At 38.0% G+C, this 16,574-nt stretch overlaps 1 protein-coding gene across 1 annotated transcript in view; it reads right to left on the bottom strand.

Moving 5' to 3' along the window:
- The window catches only part of TEX11 (testis expressed 11), a 292,288-nt gene that overhangs the window by 77,740 nt on the left and 197,974 nt on the right, over positions 1-16,574 (bottom strand). Inside the window, exons 19-22 of the mRNA XM_021679728.1 lie at positions 14,691-14,731; positions 12,917-13,003; positions 5,062-5,132; positions 3,504-3,620 (exon numbers count right to left, since the gene is read on the bottom strand). Of these exons, the coding sequence (XP_021535403.1) occupies positions 3,504-3,620; positions 5,062-5,132; positions 12,917-13,003; positions 14,691-14,731 (316 nt within the window). The remainder of the gene's footprint in view (positions 1-3,503; positions 3,621-5,061; positions 5,133-12,916; positions 13,004-14,690; positions 14,732-16,574) is intronic.

Below are 16,574 nucleotides of genomic sequence, written 5' to 3'. Positions count from 1 at the left end.
GGGACAATATCATATAGTCTACTATATGTGTAATTTGAATCCTAAGAGGAAAAGAGAGATAAACGGGACAGAAAAAAAAACAAAGAGATAGTGGTAAAGAATTTTTCAAAATTAATGGAACACATCAAACCATAGTTGCAAAACGCTCCGAGAATGGCAAGGATTTTTTTTTAAATTTTAACCTAGATATACTATATTCGAACTGCTACAAAACAAAGAGAAAAGAGAAAATCTTATAGACAGTCAATAGGAAAAAATAAGATATCTGTATATAGAACAAAGATGAGGCTAACAGACTCCTCAGCAATTGTGCAAGCCCAACAACAGTGGAGTGACATCTTTAAAGTGCTAAAATTAAAAAAAGAACTGATGGCTCTAAATTCTACACACAGTAAAACTCTGTTTGAAAAATAAAGGAAAAATGCTTTTTCAGAAAAAGACTGGGGAAATTCAATAGATCAACACTACAAAAAAATGTTAAAGTTCTTGAGGCAAAAGGAATAGGATATCAAACAGTAATGTGGATCTCAACAAAGAAATGAAGATTTGGGGCACCTGGGTGGCACAGTCATTAAGCATCTGCCTTCGGCTCAGATCATGGTCCCAGGGTCCTGGGATCGAGCCCCACATCAGGCTTTCTGCTCAGCCGGAAGCCTGCTTCTCCCTCTCCCACTTCCCTGCTTGTGTTCCCTCTCTCGCTGTCTCTCTCTCTGTCAAATAAATAAATAAAATCTTAAAAAAAAAAAGAAATGAAGATTCAAGGAAGCCCTTAAAATGTACATAAATATAAAGAACATTTTACTTCTATTTAATAGCTCTTAAAATAAAATGACGGCCTAATCAAAAATAAGAACAATATATTGAGAGTTTATAACATATGTAAAAGTAAAATGTGTATGGGGATTAACATAAGAATAAAAAATAAAATAAATAAATCAAATCAAATCAAATCAAATCAAATCAAATCCAGTTTGTCTGATAAAAAAAAAAGTAAAATGTGTAATAACAATAGTACAAAAGATGGAAGGGAAAATTGAATGCATATCAGTGTAAGATTCTTACATGACACGCATTAGTTAATATGTTCTCACTTTTTGGTTGAACTTAAGTACAGATTTCATTTTCACCTGAAATAAATAAGCCTGTTCACACATGTAAGGAGTTGAAAAAAAATTAAATAAAGAAATACCATATGATGCAGTAATTCTACTACTGGGTATCTGCCAAAGAAAACAAAAACACTAATTCAAAAAAGATATATGCATCCTTATGTTTACTGCAGCATTATTTTATAATAACCAAGATACAGAAGCAACCCAAGGGTCCACTGATAGATGGGTGGATAAGAAGATGTGGTATATATATATACAATGGTATATTATAACTGCTATATATTTTTTTAAAGCATCCCTCACTTCCCCCCAACTCATACTCAGGAGAGTAGAGACAATGTTGATAAAACTATACATTCCATCTATATTCCTTCATCATCGAGTATTTGGAAATACTCAAATTAATGAGCATTTAGAGAACAAGGAGCAGATGAATAGAAGAGAACTCAACAAGTCTTCATGAGACAGACAGAACACCATGGTCTAATTTACAGGGACCAGACTTAGATGGTGAAAGGCAGAAATGCATCTTCAATTACCTAAATAGATATTCTTTCAAAAGCAAAGATGATTATAGAAGGGTTACTAGGTTAGAGTTCTTAGAAACCATTAACATTTGCAAGAGAAAGAACACACACAAAAAAGCACAGTTGTTGGAAACAAACAAAACAATTAAGGACTGTACTTAAGAGTTTGTGAAATTTCCCTCACATCAATTTGATCTCTATTCATTGAGATACAAAATTTAATAAAGTCAGGACTACCAATGTAAGGGAAAAACTTTTTGAAAAAAGATTTGTTTCTCTATTTTAGAGAGACAGACAAAGCGTGTGCAAGTGAGGGGAGGAGCAGATGCACAGGGAGAAGGAGTGGGAGAGAATCTCAAGCAGACTCCCCGCTGAGCACACAGAGCCCAGTGTGGAGTGGGGCTCAATCTCACAACCGTAAGATCATGACCTGAGCTGAAATCAAGAGTCGGGGGGGGGGGGGATTGGTTAGCCCGGTGATGGGTATTAAGGAGGGCAAGTACTGCATGGAGCACTGGGTGTTATACACAAACAATGGATCGTGGATCACCACATCAAAAACTAATGATGTACTGTATGGTGACTAATATAATAAAATTTTAAAAGAAAGATTAAAAAAAAAAGTCAGATGCTCAACTGACTGAGTCACCCAGGTGCCCCTAAGGGAAAAACTTCTAAAAGGTTAAAAGCACCATGCAAAAACTAGATGCTATTACTCTTTTTAAGTAAAGCAAAAGACCCTATTGAGAATAAAATTGCATTTACCCATGCTTTTTAAAAGAAGCAAAATGATTGCTTTTCTTTTTGTTCTGGGGCACATAGATTCTTTTCTCATATTCTTTTAAAATGGAAAGGTTTCTAAAAAGAGGTCCCTTTACTCCTCAAGGTTAAGGATTTTGTCTTCTTTATCTCCAGTACCTAGCAGAGTACTTAATACTCAAATGTTTTTTGAGCTGAAGTCAACAAGGGAACAGAAAGGAAGGGAAATATGTTGGCAGAGATCTGGTGACAGTTTGTTCCAGATCTGAAGAATCATATGAAAGAAGCAATTAACAGAAGGAAGGAAATAAACAGCAAGAAGGATTTTATACCATTTGGAAAGAAAAGCTGGCAAGTATGGGAAATTGGGAAGTTTTCTTTGTGTAGGTAAGAGAGAAAAAGCAGAGAGCACTAGATATTAAAATCATACCAAAAATGCTAGTGGTCCAACTTGGAGACCATTTTCTTAGCTTGGAAGAAAGACAGTAGAAAACTAAAGACAAACCAATACTCTGGTCTATGGGAGACTGAGATGTTGATGCTGGCATTTTCTAGAAGGGGTAAGGTTTACAAAGCTAAGAGTGGAATTCAGGCAAAAGTAGGAATTCTGTCTTTTTATTGTTAAAACTGAGTTACTGATAAAATATTTAAGGGCCTGGGTCGAAGAAAGCAAATGCAATTAGAGTGAAGAAAAACAATCCAAGTAAGTAATCAGATGGCTATCGAAGCTGTGGAGGTAGATGAATTCTTCCTTAGAGAATATGTAAAAGGAAAAAAAAAATAGAGAAAACTGTTTCTTATGGGCCACATATGATTGCAGGGAGATGATGAAGAATTATCTAAAAACAGATTCGGAAAGAGTGGTCCACGGGAAGAGGCATTTTCAAAGAAGAGATATTCAATCTTTTTAAAAGATGAGGCTAAGCCAAATGTGACCTTTCCTTAGGAAGGAATGAACCATTACAAACCTTTGAAATCAAGATGCTCCTGGAAAGGATGAAAGGGTTCTTTAAAGAAAATCAGAAAGAACTGCATCAGGGAAGGCAAACACACCAAATAGCACACTAAACTCTTTCTTGTGTTTTCTTTGAAGGTTGCACATTACCTGTTCAGAAGCTGTTGAAGCTTTTCTCCCTTGCTCTAGATCAACTGCAGCTGCCATAAGTAAACATGTTTTCTGTGCAATCAGAATTACTTGATCAGAAGGACAAAACTGGGACAGCTGATAAGAAATAACCAGAACATCAATGAATACTGCGAATTCTGCCAGGTGAACAGAAACAATCAGAATGAAAATCAGCAACATCCTGTCTGAAAGAAAAAATTCAGCTGGGAAAACACACCTCACCTTAAAAACGATATAGACTATAACACTGATTTATGGTTTTAATTTTATATTACTTTCCATTGTTTTTAAGAACCTTTCTAGAGATAAAAAGCTTCATTTCTTTGCAATTTTCCTATCTTCCCAGTGATAGGTACTGTCATTTGGCCCTGTATTTCTATCTAGTGATTTATTTCTTGCTTTGTGTTATAATTTCCAAGAGATTTTCCCCCTGGCAAATAGATTTCCCCTTTGTATTGAATAAAGCTGAAATTAGCACATATACTGTCATGGTTGAAAGAGACAATGTCAAATCTTGACAGGCATTATTAGGCATAACCTCATCATTAAACCTTGTCCTCTAACTTTAGGAAAAACTCCCAGCTTTTACCACAATAAACCTCTAGGCCACTCGGGATTCTTACATAGAACCCTACTACTGCTATCACAAAGGTTCAAACTAAAACTAATTTATTTCACCTAATTTAAGTGGCAATTATACCTAAACTTTCAAAGACTATTTCTTAATCTCCCAAGATGTTTAGTGACCATAATCATCACTGTCACTGAATTAATAGCATTTCAAAACACCTTATCTCTCTAGGTCTCAGGTTACTAGTATATAAAATGAGGGAGATATGCGAGATTATCTCTATAGTTCTTTCCAGTTCTAAAACTCTTAACATTTAATCTGTCTCAACATATCAGACGGTGTACTCCTGAATGTGTAAGAGAGACATTTTTAGCCCCTCTCTCCTTTTATTCTCTAATTAATATTCTTCCCTTTCTGGCATTTAATCTCTACCTTGGAGACTAATGACTATTTAAAAATGCTTATAATTGCAAAACAAGCTTCCAAATCCTTACATACAGAACCTTCTCTAAGAAAAATTATAAAGTAGGCCCAAGATTCTTAGCATTCTTTTCACCTCCTCATTTCCCCAGATACCTATTCTATACTCCTACAGATTTATAACCCTTCCTAATGTTTTATTAGTTGGTAACTTAGAGTATTCCTCTCCTAAAGAGAGTTGTATTTTAATATAGGACTCTGGGAGACTGAATTCCTTCAAAAGCAAAGAAATAAGTCTCTTATGGTAAAACTTCAGGCTCCCTGGTGGTTGGCTGTAATATTTTGGTATGGGGAGAACTGCTTCATATTTGCACATTGTATCCTACAGGGAACAAATGCTCCTTAGGTCATTCCTGTTTAGACATGTATTCTAAAATTTTCTAGATTAAAAGCCAATACCACTTTATATTTAGCCCTTGAAAATAGCCACAGTGGTCATATCTTTGTTGTGGTCCATTCGTGAGATATTTACTAGAAGAGACTTACCTTGTAAGAGAGGATGAAAAACTCTCTCATTGTCACTGGGTCTCTGCCACATTGCACAGCCAAGTTCCAAGCTGAAAGTTATATGAAATAATGTAATTATGAAAATCGGTTTAATCTGTACCATTATAATCTTCACTACCTGCATTTTTTTTTTAAAGATTTTATTTATTTATTTGAGACAGAGAGAATGAGAGACAGAGAGCATGAGAGGGAGGAGGGTCAGAGGGAGAAGCAGACTCCCTGCCGAGCAGGGAGCCCGATGCGGGACTCGATCCCGGGACTGCAGGATCATGACCTGAGCCGAAGGCAGTCGCCCAACCAACTGAGCCACCCAGGCGCCCTGCATTTTTAATATTAATATACTAATAAGGGGTTTTGCAGGTTAAAAAAGCTAACTTTACATTTTTAGAGAATTTTAAATTCTCTAAATTTAGAGACTTTTATCACTTCCAATCTTCAAATCTTGCCAATAACTAATGGAGGTAGTGCTGAATTTTTTAATAAAAACTGGGGACATACAATACATTCTCAGCTGGAATAAATCCATCTATAAAATAAGGATCACCAAGGAGCTCACCACTGGAATTCATAAAAGTATGTTAAAATTCAGCAGAGGTGGGGAGCTAAGATGGCAGCTTGCCTCATCCCTTGAACACAGCTAAATAACTATCAAATGATTCTGAATACCCAAGACATCGACCTGAGCACGGGCAGAACAAACTGCACAACCAGAGGGAGAGAAGAGTCCACACTGAGGAAGGTAGGAAGTGCAGAGATGTGGTTTTAGGGAGAAATGGATCATGGGTCCTATGGAGGGGAGGGGGCCCTGGTTGTAGAGAAAGGCGAGGGACAGTGGGGCACACAGGGATATGCACAAGGAGAACACTTCCCCAAAGCCATTGGCTAGGAAAATGAGAGGGGCTGATTTTTTGGTGAGTTTTTCCACCAGTGGGGCTCAAAGACTGGAGTTTTAGAGGTCCACGGGCATGGCTGGGATAGAGCCATGAGGGCACTGCTCTACTCCTGGAGAGAAGGCAGGCAAGCAACCCTGGGGGGCAGACAGGGTGATCTGAAGATTGCCCCTGGCGTGCGCGGGAGAGACTGTTCGGTCTTCTTGGAGCACATCTGTGAGAGGTGTCATTCTAAGAGATGCCTCTGCAGGGACGGAAGAGCGAGCCAGCAGGCGCCATTTCTTTCCCCCTCTCCCTCAGCACAGGCACGGAGATACCTGCTGAGGGTGGCTAACCAGGGTGCTGGCTGTTTAGCCTGCTCTGCTCCAAATCCCACACCGCTGCACTGTGGCGCAGCTGCCCTTCTGGGTCAAACCTCCATCAGCCCCAGCACAGCGAGACCCTCCCCCAGAAGACAAGAGCAGGTCCCTGCCACAGCAGGTCACTAAAGTTTGGAGTTTTAATAGTCAGCAGACTTGGCTAGGATAGAGTCCAAAGTGCTCTGCACTGCTTCAGGCAGGCAAGCAACCTGGAGACAGACAGTGTGAAAAGAGCAATCAGAAAAACGCCTGGTATGTACAAGGGGAAATTATTCGCTCTTCTGGGAGTGCTTCCCTCAGAACAGCAAGCATGGAGACCGCACTCCAGGGAAAATGGAGCTGGCTGGTGCCATTTCCCTCCCCTGCCCCTCGGCATAAACGAACTTCAGTAAACAGAACAGCATCAACACTGGCTGCCTAACCTGCTAACACCAGGTCTTGCCCCCACTGTGCTCTGCTGGTACTGCCCTACTCTGGCAAGTGTGCCTCAGTCCCAGTGCAGCAGGCCCCTTCCCCAGAAGGCCAGCACACACCTCTGCATGAACCTCAACTACTGACCAAAAAGTTTTGCAAGGCTTCTTCAGTTCTAATGGAAGTAGCATCGGGTCTCATTTAACAAGCAGACCAGAGCCTGCCTATTTAAAACTCCCTATACTCTGGCAAAGGTCCAAAAACTGCCCACGGCAGGCAAGGAACGTCTCTGCAGACAAATGACCTAAAGAATAAAGCAGCCAAAACACACCAGCAGAGTGCATGCAGCACACTCAAGAAACACTCCCTGAGTGCCCAGGCCCTGAGCACTAAGTGACCTCTTCCTCATAGAGCCATTACTCTCAGGAGCAGGAAACATAATAGGCACACACAGAAGAAGGCAGAGGCATAGACAAAATGCCAAGATGGAGGAATTCATCTCAAAAGAAAGAACAACAAAAGGTCATGGCCAGACATGTAATCAAGACAGATGTAAGTTACATGCCTGATGGAGAATTTAAAGCAACAATCATAAGGATACACACTGGGCTTGAGAAGAGCATGGAAGACTGCAGGGAGACCCTTATCGCAGAGATAAAAGAGTTAAAAAACAATTAGAAATGGAAAATGCAATAACTAAGATTCAAAACCAACTGGATGTAATGATCACCAGGATGGAAGAAGCAAAGCAACAAATAAGTGATAAAGAAGATAGAATAACAGAAAATAATGAAGCTGCACAATAAACAAAGAGTAGTTATGGATCATGAGAATACACTTAAGGAATTCAGTGATTCCATCAAATGTAACACCATTCATATCATAAGAGCCCCAGAAGAAGAAGAGAGGGAAAAGGGAGCAGAAAGTTTATTTGAAGAAATAATAATTGAGAAGTTCCCTAATCTGGGGAAAGAAACAGACATAAAAATCCAGGAGACACAGAGAACTCCCATCAATATCAACAAAAGCAGACCAACACCAAGACATATTGTAATTAAATTTGCAAAATATGGTGATAAAGAAAAAAATTCTAAAAACAGCAAGACAAAAGAAGTTCTTAACTTACAAGGGAAGACCCATAAGGTTAGCTGCAGATCTCTCCACAGAAACTTGGCAAGCCAGAAGGGAGTGCCATAATATATTCAACATGCAGAACGGGAAAAATCTGCAGCCAAGAATACTGTATCCAGCAAGGCTATCATTCAGAATAGAAGGAGAGATAAAGAGTTTCCCAGACAAACAAAAACTAGAAGAGTTTGTGACCACTAAACCAGCCCTGCAAGTAATATTAAACGGCACTCTTTGAGTGGGAAAGAAAGATAAAAAAATGACAAAGACTAGAAAGGAACAAGAAAAATCTCCAGTAACAATGACAAAACAAGGGATAAAATGGCACTAAATACGTATCTACCAATAATTACTGTGAATGTAAATGGACTAAATGCTCCAATCAAAAGATATAGGGTGTCAGAATGGATAAGAAAACAAGTCCCATCTATATGCTGCCTACAAGAGACGCATTTTAGACCTAAAGACACCTGCAGATTGAAAGTGAGGGGATGGAGAAACATCTATCACACAAAGGGATATATTTTTTTTAAGATTTTATTTATTTTTTGACAGAGAGACACAGTGAGAGAGGGAACACAAGCAGGGGGAGTGGGACAGGGAGAAGCAGGCTTCCCGTGAAGCAGGGAGCCCGATGTGGGGCTCGATCCCAGGACCCTGGGATCACGACCCAAGCTGAAGGCAGACGCCTAATGACTGAGCTACCCAGGCGCCCCAGGGATATTTTTAAAAAATGGAGTAGGAATATTTATCTCAGACAAACTGGACTTTATTTTTTAAAATTTTATTTATTTGTCAGAGAGAGAGAGAGAGCAAGTGAGCACAAGCAGAGGGAGTGGCAGGCAGAGGGAGAAGTAGGCTTCCTGCTGAGAAAGGAGTCTGATGTGGGTCTTGATCCAGGACCCTGGGGTCATGACCTGAGCCGAAGGCAGACACTTAACCAACTGAGCCACCCAGGCGTCCCCAAACTGGACTTTAAAACAAAGACTAGGGGCACCTGGGTGACTCAGATGGTTGGGCATCTGCCTTCGGCTCAGGTCATGATCTCCAGGTCCTGGGATCAAGCCCCACATTGGGCTCCTGGCTCAGCTGGGAGTCTGTTTCTCCCTCTGCCTCTCCCCCTGCTTGTGCTCTCTCTGTCTCTCTCTCTCTCTCAAATGAATAAATAAAATCTTTAAAAAAAAATAAAACAAAGATTGTAACAACAGTACCCAAAGAAGGGTACTATATAATAATAAAGGGGACAAGCCAGCAAGAAGATCTAACAACTGTAAATATTTATGCACCCAACATGGGGGCACCCAAATATATAAAACAATTACTAACAAATATAAAGGAACTCATTGGTAATAGTACAATAATAACAGGAGACTTTAATACCTCCACTTACTGCAGTGGACAGACCATCTAAGCAGAAAATCAACAAGGAAACAATGGCTTTGAATGACATAACAGACCAGATGGACTTAACAGATATATTCAGATCATTTCATCCCAAAGCAGCAGAATACATATTCTTTTTGAGTGCACATGGGACATTCTCCAGAAGAGATCATACTAGGTCAAATCAGGCTCAACAAGTACAAAAAGATTGAGATCATAACATGAATATTTTCTGACCCCAACACTATGAAACTTGAAGAGAACCACAAGAAAAAATTAGGAAAGGCCACAAATACATGGAGGTTAAACAACATGCTACTAAAGAATGAATGGGTCAACCAGGTAATCAAAGAAGAAATAAAAAAATACATGGAAACAAATGAAAATGAAAACACAATAGTCCAAAACCTTTGGGATGCAGCAGAAGTGGTCCTCAGAGGGAAGTATATAGCAATATAAGCCTACCTCAAGAAGAAAAATCTCAAATAAACAACCTAACCTTAAACCTAAACTAGGTAAATAAAGAACAAATGAAGCCTAAAGCCATCAGAAGAAGGAAAATAAGTAAGATTAGAGCAGAAATAAATTATACAGAAACTAAAAAAAACCCCAGTAGAACAGATAAATGAAGGGGTGTCCAGGTGGCACAGTCAGTTGGGCATCCAACTCTTGGTTTTGGCTCAGGTCGTGATCTCAGAACCCCGAGATCAAGCCTTTCATCGTTCCATGAACCCCTCCCCTCTGTTTGCACTCTCTCTCAAATAAATAAATAAATCTTAAAAAAAAAAAAAGAACAGATCAATGAAACCAGGTATTGGTTCTTGGAAAAAAATAACAAAATTGATAAACCCCTAGCTAGACTTATCAAAAAGAAAAGAGAAAGGACCCAAATAAAGAAAATCACAAATGAGAGAGGACAAATAACAACACCACAGAAATACAAACAATTATAAGAGAATCTTATGAGAAATTATATGCCAACAAACTGGACAACCTAGAAAAACATGGATTAATTCCTAGAAACATATAAACTACCAAAACTGAAACAGGAAGAAATAGAAAATTTAAACAGACTGATAACCAGTAAAGAAACTGAATCAGTAATCAAAAATTTCCCAACAAACAAAAGTCCCAGGCCAGATGGCTTCATAGGGAAATTCTACCAAATATTTATTTATTTATTTATTTATTTATTTATTTATTTAAGATTTTATTTATTTATTTACTTGAGAGAGAGAGAGAAAAACAGCATGAGAGCAGAGAGGGTCAGAGGGAGAAGCAGGCTCCCCGCTGAGCCGGGAGCTCGATGTGGGACTCGATCCCAGGACTCCGGGATCATGACCTGAGCCGAAGGCAGTCGCTTAACCAACTGAGCCACCCAGGCGCCCTCTACCAAATATTTAAACAAGAGCTAATACCTATTCTTTTCAAACTGTTCCAAAAAAACAGAAAAGGAAGGAGAATTTCCAAACTCATTCTGTAAGGCCAGCATTACCCTGATTCCAAAACCAGACAAAGACTCTACTAAAAAAGAGTACTACAGGCCACTATCTCTGATGAACGTGGAGAGGTTCATCAGAAAGTTAAAAATAGACCTGTCCTATGATCCAGCAATTGCACTACTAGGTATTTACCTGAAGAATACAAAAATACTGATTCAAAGGGATATATGCACCCTGATATTTTTATAGCAGCCTTATCTACAATAGCCAAATTATGTAAAGAGCCCAAATGTCCAACAACTGATTAATGGATAAAGATGTGATGTGTATGTGTGTGTGTGTATAATGGATTATTACTCAGCCATAAAAAGAATGAAATCTTGCCATTTGCAATGATGTGGATGGAGCTAGAGAGTATTATGCTAAGTGAAATAAGTCAGTCAGAGAAAGACAAAATACCAAATGATTTCCCTCATATGTGGAATTTAAGAAACAAAACAGAGCAACATAGGGGAAAAAAGACGGGCAAACCAAGAAACAGACTCCAAACTATAGAGAACAAACTGAGGGTTACTGGCGGTGAGGTGGGCAGGGGGATAGGTTAAACGATGATGGGTATTAAGGAGGGAACTTGTGATGAACACTGGTTGTTGTATGTAAATGATGAATCACTAAATTCTACACCTGAAACTAATATTACACTATATCTTAGCTAACTGGAATTTAAATAAAAACTTGAAAAGAAAAAAAGTTCAGCAAAGAACAGGGTACACTAGAATCAAAGGCTGAAGAAAATTGTTGTAAAGATTCACATCTTCCATAGAACATTGGAAGGCCCCATTTGGCAACATTTAGCATAATCTTCATGTTGGAAAATTAAAATTAAATTTCAGTGAAAGAAGTATTGGAAAACAACTTCTCAAACTTCCAAAAGATCAAAGTCATTATAAACCTTTCTATAGTTTAAATGGGTGTTATTTTCAATTAGTTGCGTAAGTTTCTGAGAAGCCAGATTGCTGTGTTTATTCCATTTTCTCCTATATTAGAGTCCCAGTAAACCCCGTAAAGCAGAAAAAGATTCATGAGAACGTGTCCACTTTGTGACATTGCTGCTTAATTGCTCTTGATTACTTATCACTGTAATAACTGCCTCCGCAATTTTTATACTTGAAATTAGCCAAAAGGCCGAGAAGCAATTGCCTCCACAATTTTTAAAGTGTTTTACTGAAATTAAGCCTAATAAAGTAAATTACACAACTTATAATTGGTTAGCTTGATGAATTTTCAAAGTGAATATAATGATGTGACCAATCCAGATCAAGACAGACCTTGATCATTACCAGAAACTCAGAAGCAACCCAAGCATCCCTCTTCAAGTCCAACTCCCTTCAAAGGAAACCACTATCTTCAATTCTAATATCATAAATTAGTTTTGCCTGCTTTTTTTTTTATTACCACATATAAATGGAATCAATGTCTGACTTCTTTTGTTCAACATTATGTTTGTGAGATTCATTCATTTTGCTGCATGTAGTTGACTTTTCATTTTTATTTTTTATGTAATCTCTATGCCCAACATGGGGCTCAAACTCATGACCCGGAGATCAAGAGTTGCATGTTGTACTTATACTAAGCCAGCCAGGTATCCCACAGGTAATTTATTTTTGATAAATCAAATTTAGAGATAAGCTAGGCATTCCAGATCAAATTTAGGAGCATAGCCTTGGGGACCTGCAATTGTAAGTCCTCATTTTATTCTTAGATCCATTTCTAGAGAAAAAGAAAACTAATCTTTATTGAGTACCTACTATGTCCCAGGTTTTTATTTAAAACCTTTACTAGCCCTGTGAAGTATGTATAATTGTTTCCCTTTTATAAATAATGAAACTGAGATTAAGTAAGTTATCCTTGTACCCACTGCTATACATAAAGAGCCAGAATTTGGGGTGCCTGGGCGGCTCAGTCAGCTGAGCGTCCAACTCTTGGTTTCAGCTCAGGTTGTGGTGTCAGGGTCATGAGAACAGGCCCCGCATTGGGGTCTGTGCTCAGAGGGGAGTCTGCTTGTCCCTCTCCCTCTCCTCCTCCCCCTGCTTGCTTGCTCGCTCTCAAATAAATAAATAAAATCTTGAAAAAAAAAAAAAAAAAAGAGCCAGAATGTGAATCCACATATGTCTGATTCTACCACCCACCAGTTTCCCATAGCCACAGAATATCCTTTTACCTATTTTTCGAAACCAATGAGCTTCATTAGCTCTTGAGTCTGAAGTCGAGGCCTCTCCATTGAAAGGCTGAGAGAGTTTCAGGAGCGCTGTATTGAACAGAAAGATTTTATAGTGAGGTCTTTTACTTTATACTCTAGCAAAATTTTTAATACTGCCTTAAAAACAGTCAAACATGGGTTTGAAATGAGAAAATTCTTTGTGTGTGTGTGTGCATAGGTACATACCAAAAGTAATTAAAATGACACAAAGCATTACCAAAGCTCCAAGAAGCAGTTATCTCAAACTTTGGGGGAACAAACACATCTTTGGAGAGATTTATAATTTTACTTAATCATTCACCACCTGAGGTAGAAAGATAGGATTTACATGTAAGGAAACAAAAGAGTAGGAACAATCATTAAAAAGACTGAAATGGAGAACTGGGAGAGTATCGACAGGTTGCCATAATACTTACTGAGCTCCCACAGCAAGCATACTGAAGAACCAGAACATGCTGTCATCATCCCAAGACATTTACTACCTACCCACATACCCTTCTGAGAGGTAAGAATACCAAACAGCCAAGTATGAAAGCCTTGGTTTCTAAACCACTTTGCTACACTTAACACCTTAGTGATAGGTAATTGAGGTATAAAACTGAACACCTGAAATAAAGAAAATAAAGTTTCTAAGATGTTTTGGACATGAGGAAATAGGTACTTGGGTAGTGGAAATAGGAAGAGCTGTTAGGCAAAAGAGACATTGGGTAAGAAAGCACAGATTTGGAAAAAAGAAATCGATGTGGTTAGGAGGTTAGCTTGAAGTGAAGAGGGAGGAATTAGTAGTAGAAAGGGGAGAGGACATAGGCTTGGGTAGTTCGATAAACAAGTTTCAAAATAACAGAGTAAACAATCTGTATCTGATTCAGAGAGCATGAAAATTAACAGGGTGCACAGCATTTTTATTTGTCTTGATCCTTTTTCACCTGCTCTATTCTTAGGTTAGGATCAAACAGCAATAAGGACAGACAGAAAGAAGGACAGAAGGAAGGAAGGAAATGTCTTTAAAATAAATTGGAATAAAAAGAGAGCTGAACACTGATACGAGGAATTCTTAATTGTAGGAAACAAACTGAGGGTTGCTGGAGTGGGGGGTGGGGTGGGAGGGATGGGGTGACTGGGTGATAGACACTGGGGAGGGTATATGCTCTGGTAAGCGCTGTGAATTGTGCAAGACTGTTGAATCTCAGATCTGTACCTCTGAAACAAATAATGCAATATATGTTAAGAAAAAAAAAAAGAAGAAGAAGGTAGCGGGAGGGGAAGAATGAAGCGGGGGAAATCGGAGGGGTAGACGAACCATGAGAGACGGTGGACTCTGAAAAACAAACAGGGTTCTAGAGGGGAGGGGGGTGGGAGGATGGGTTAGCCTGGTGATGGGTATTGAGGAGGGCACGTTATGCATGGAGCACTGGGTGTTATGCACAAACAATGAATCATGGAACACTACATCTAAAACTAATGATGTAATGTATGGGGATTAACATAACAATAAATAAATAAATAAATAAATAAATAAAAAAGAGAGCTGAAATCACATTTGGAGATGAATGTGAGTGATGATAAACTTTTCTCTGCTTGTGAATAAAGAAACCAAAGTAGACTTCTATGGCAAGCATTAATAAAAGCATGAAGCTTAACTCAAACATGAAGTCTGTCTGAGTCGTGTACTTGGAGAATTTAATAGAAGACAGAGGCAAGATGAAGGAGTGAAAATAACCAAGATGATATTTACCTGTATTCAAGCAAGTCAAAAGTCTATTCATTTCTTTCTTTCTAAAAAATAAAGAAAAGAGTGTTTTCCCACTGTTCCAAAGCTTTACTACAGAAAAGTACCAAAATGAGACCCCAAGAGAGCTACACAAAGACAATGCAAAACTGTGAAGTTTATTGTTCGAGGCTCCATCCTATCATTTCAACATGATTTTTCCTCACTATAGGATACTGTTCTTCATTCCCCAGTGCTCTCACATTTTTTCTCTCTTCCCCTTCTACTCCTACTCTCAGCAAAGGATTTATATTACAGGGTCACTGAATTTGAGAGCAGAGAGTAATTTTTGTGATTTTCAAGCTTTTTCTTTTTTGAAGAGAGGAATTAGAACCCTTGTTTCAAATAAACTTTGATGAAAATCTAATATACAAGAAAAGATGTAAGTTTAGCTGTTCTGTTTGAACCAGTGGTGAGAAGAGGTCTAGAGCCTCACCTTCCTGGAAGTCCCTGAGGCTGTGCCACAGAATTTCCAGGGTTCTGAAATATATTTTAAAAAGCACTTATCCAGTCCAGACCCTTCATTTTATAGATGAGGAACCAGATCTGGAAATGGAGGATGATGTGTCTAATGTCATACAATTAATGACAATTTCAGGACTACAACACAGGTCTCTCTCTCTTTTTTTATTCCCACAGTTTTCATAAAGGTCTACAACACAGGTCTCTTGACCCTTTGTCAAATTTCTTTAAGGGGTATATAAATTTTAACAGAGGAAAACATGTCATTTTACTGAACAAAGGAATGAATATGGAAGTACTGGCAAGTTCAACTAAGGAACTTAAGTATACTAGAGTATACTATGAGACTATCCCTATAATGAGGAGCTCTAGTATTATATAATAAAGACTATGCTTCAGGAAAAGTAGCAGCTTTCTCAGAGATAAATAGAAGTCTGGTTTACTTAAAATAACTTCTTAAAGTAAACTTTATTGATTTGAATTTCAGCTGATCTAAAGTTGACTTCCTCACTTATTTAGTTCAGTGACTATAAAATAATCCAGTAAGGGTCCATTAATGCAAATACATAGTATAAATAAGAATGAGGAACTGGAACAGGATGTATATAGTCTATTTAAGAGACAAACTGCTTTAAAAAAAATTTTAGCACATGAGTTGTTAACTTAGGTAGATACTGCTAAATGAAAACCATGGGTTTTTTAGAAGAGAAAGGAACTTTAAAGATTACCCAGTCCAGCTTTTTTTGAAGATGAAAAAAATAAAGCTTAGAGAAGTTAAAATAAGTTGTTGTTGTCTAAGGTGAACCGGAGTTAGTGAAATGACTGAAACTGGAACTCAATTCTCGGGCTCTTTCACTGAATTGGGCTTTTTTTTTTTTTTTTTTTAATAATCTATTTGTTAAATAAGTGCTGTCTGCTCTCTGAAAACACTGCTAGCAGATGTTCTTTATGACTATATTTACTTGAGAACAATAAAGGTCTATTTTTAAACTATTCTGTAATTTAAGTTTATCATTAATTTAAATAGGATTCCTTTCCTTTCCCCATTTCCAAATTGATTTTAATGAGTAAGGTTTGACTATATGTCACAATTACATGGAATATGAAGCACTTTTTAATACCAGTACTAAAGATCTTCTTGTGAAGAACTGATTGATATTCAGCCATTTAAATAAACTGAGTGGCTATTATGTGTCAGATACTGTCCTAGGTTTCAGAGATACAAAGATAAATACAAATAGTCCTAGCCCTCAAAGAGATCTTATAATCTACTAGCTACGTTTAGTCTCTGAGTTTCTTTTCTTTTTAAAATTTTTTAAATGACTTTTTAAAATTGTGAAAATTGAAGAATAGGTGACACATAATGTAACACTAGTTTCAGGTATACAA

This window comes from Neomonachus schauinslandi, chromosome X (genome assembly GCF_002201575.2).
Source record: "Neomonachus schauinslandi chromosome X, ASM220157v2, whole genome shotgun sequence".
Lineage (NCBI taxonomy): Eukaryota > Metazoa > Chordata > Mammalia > Carnivora > Phocidae > Neomonachus > Neomonachus schauinslandi.
This window is presented reverse-complemented; position numbering and strand designations above follow the sequence as displayed.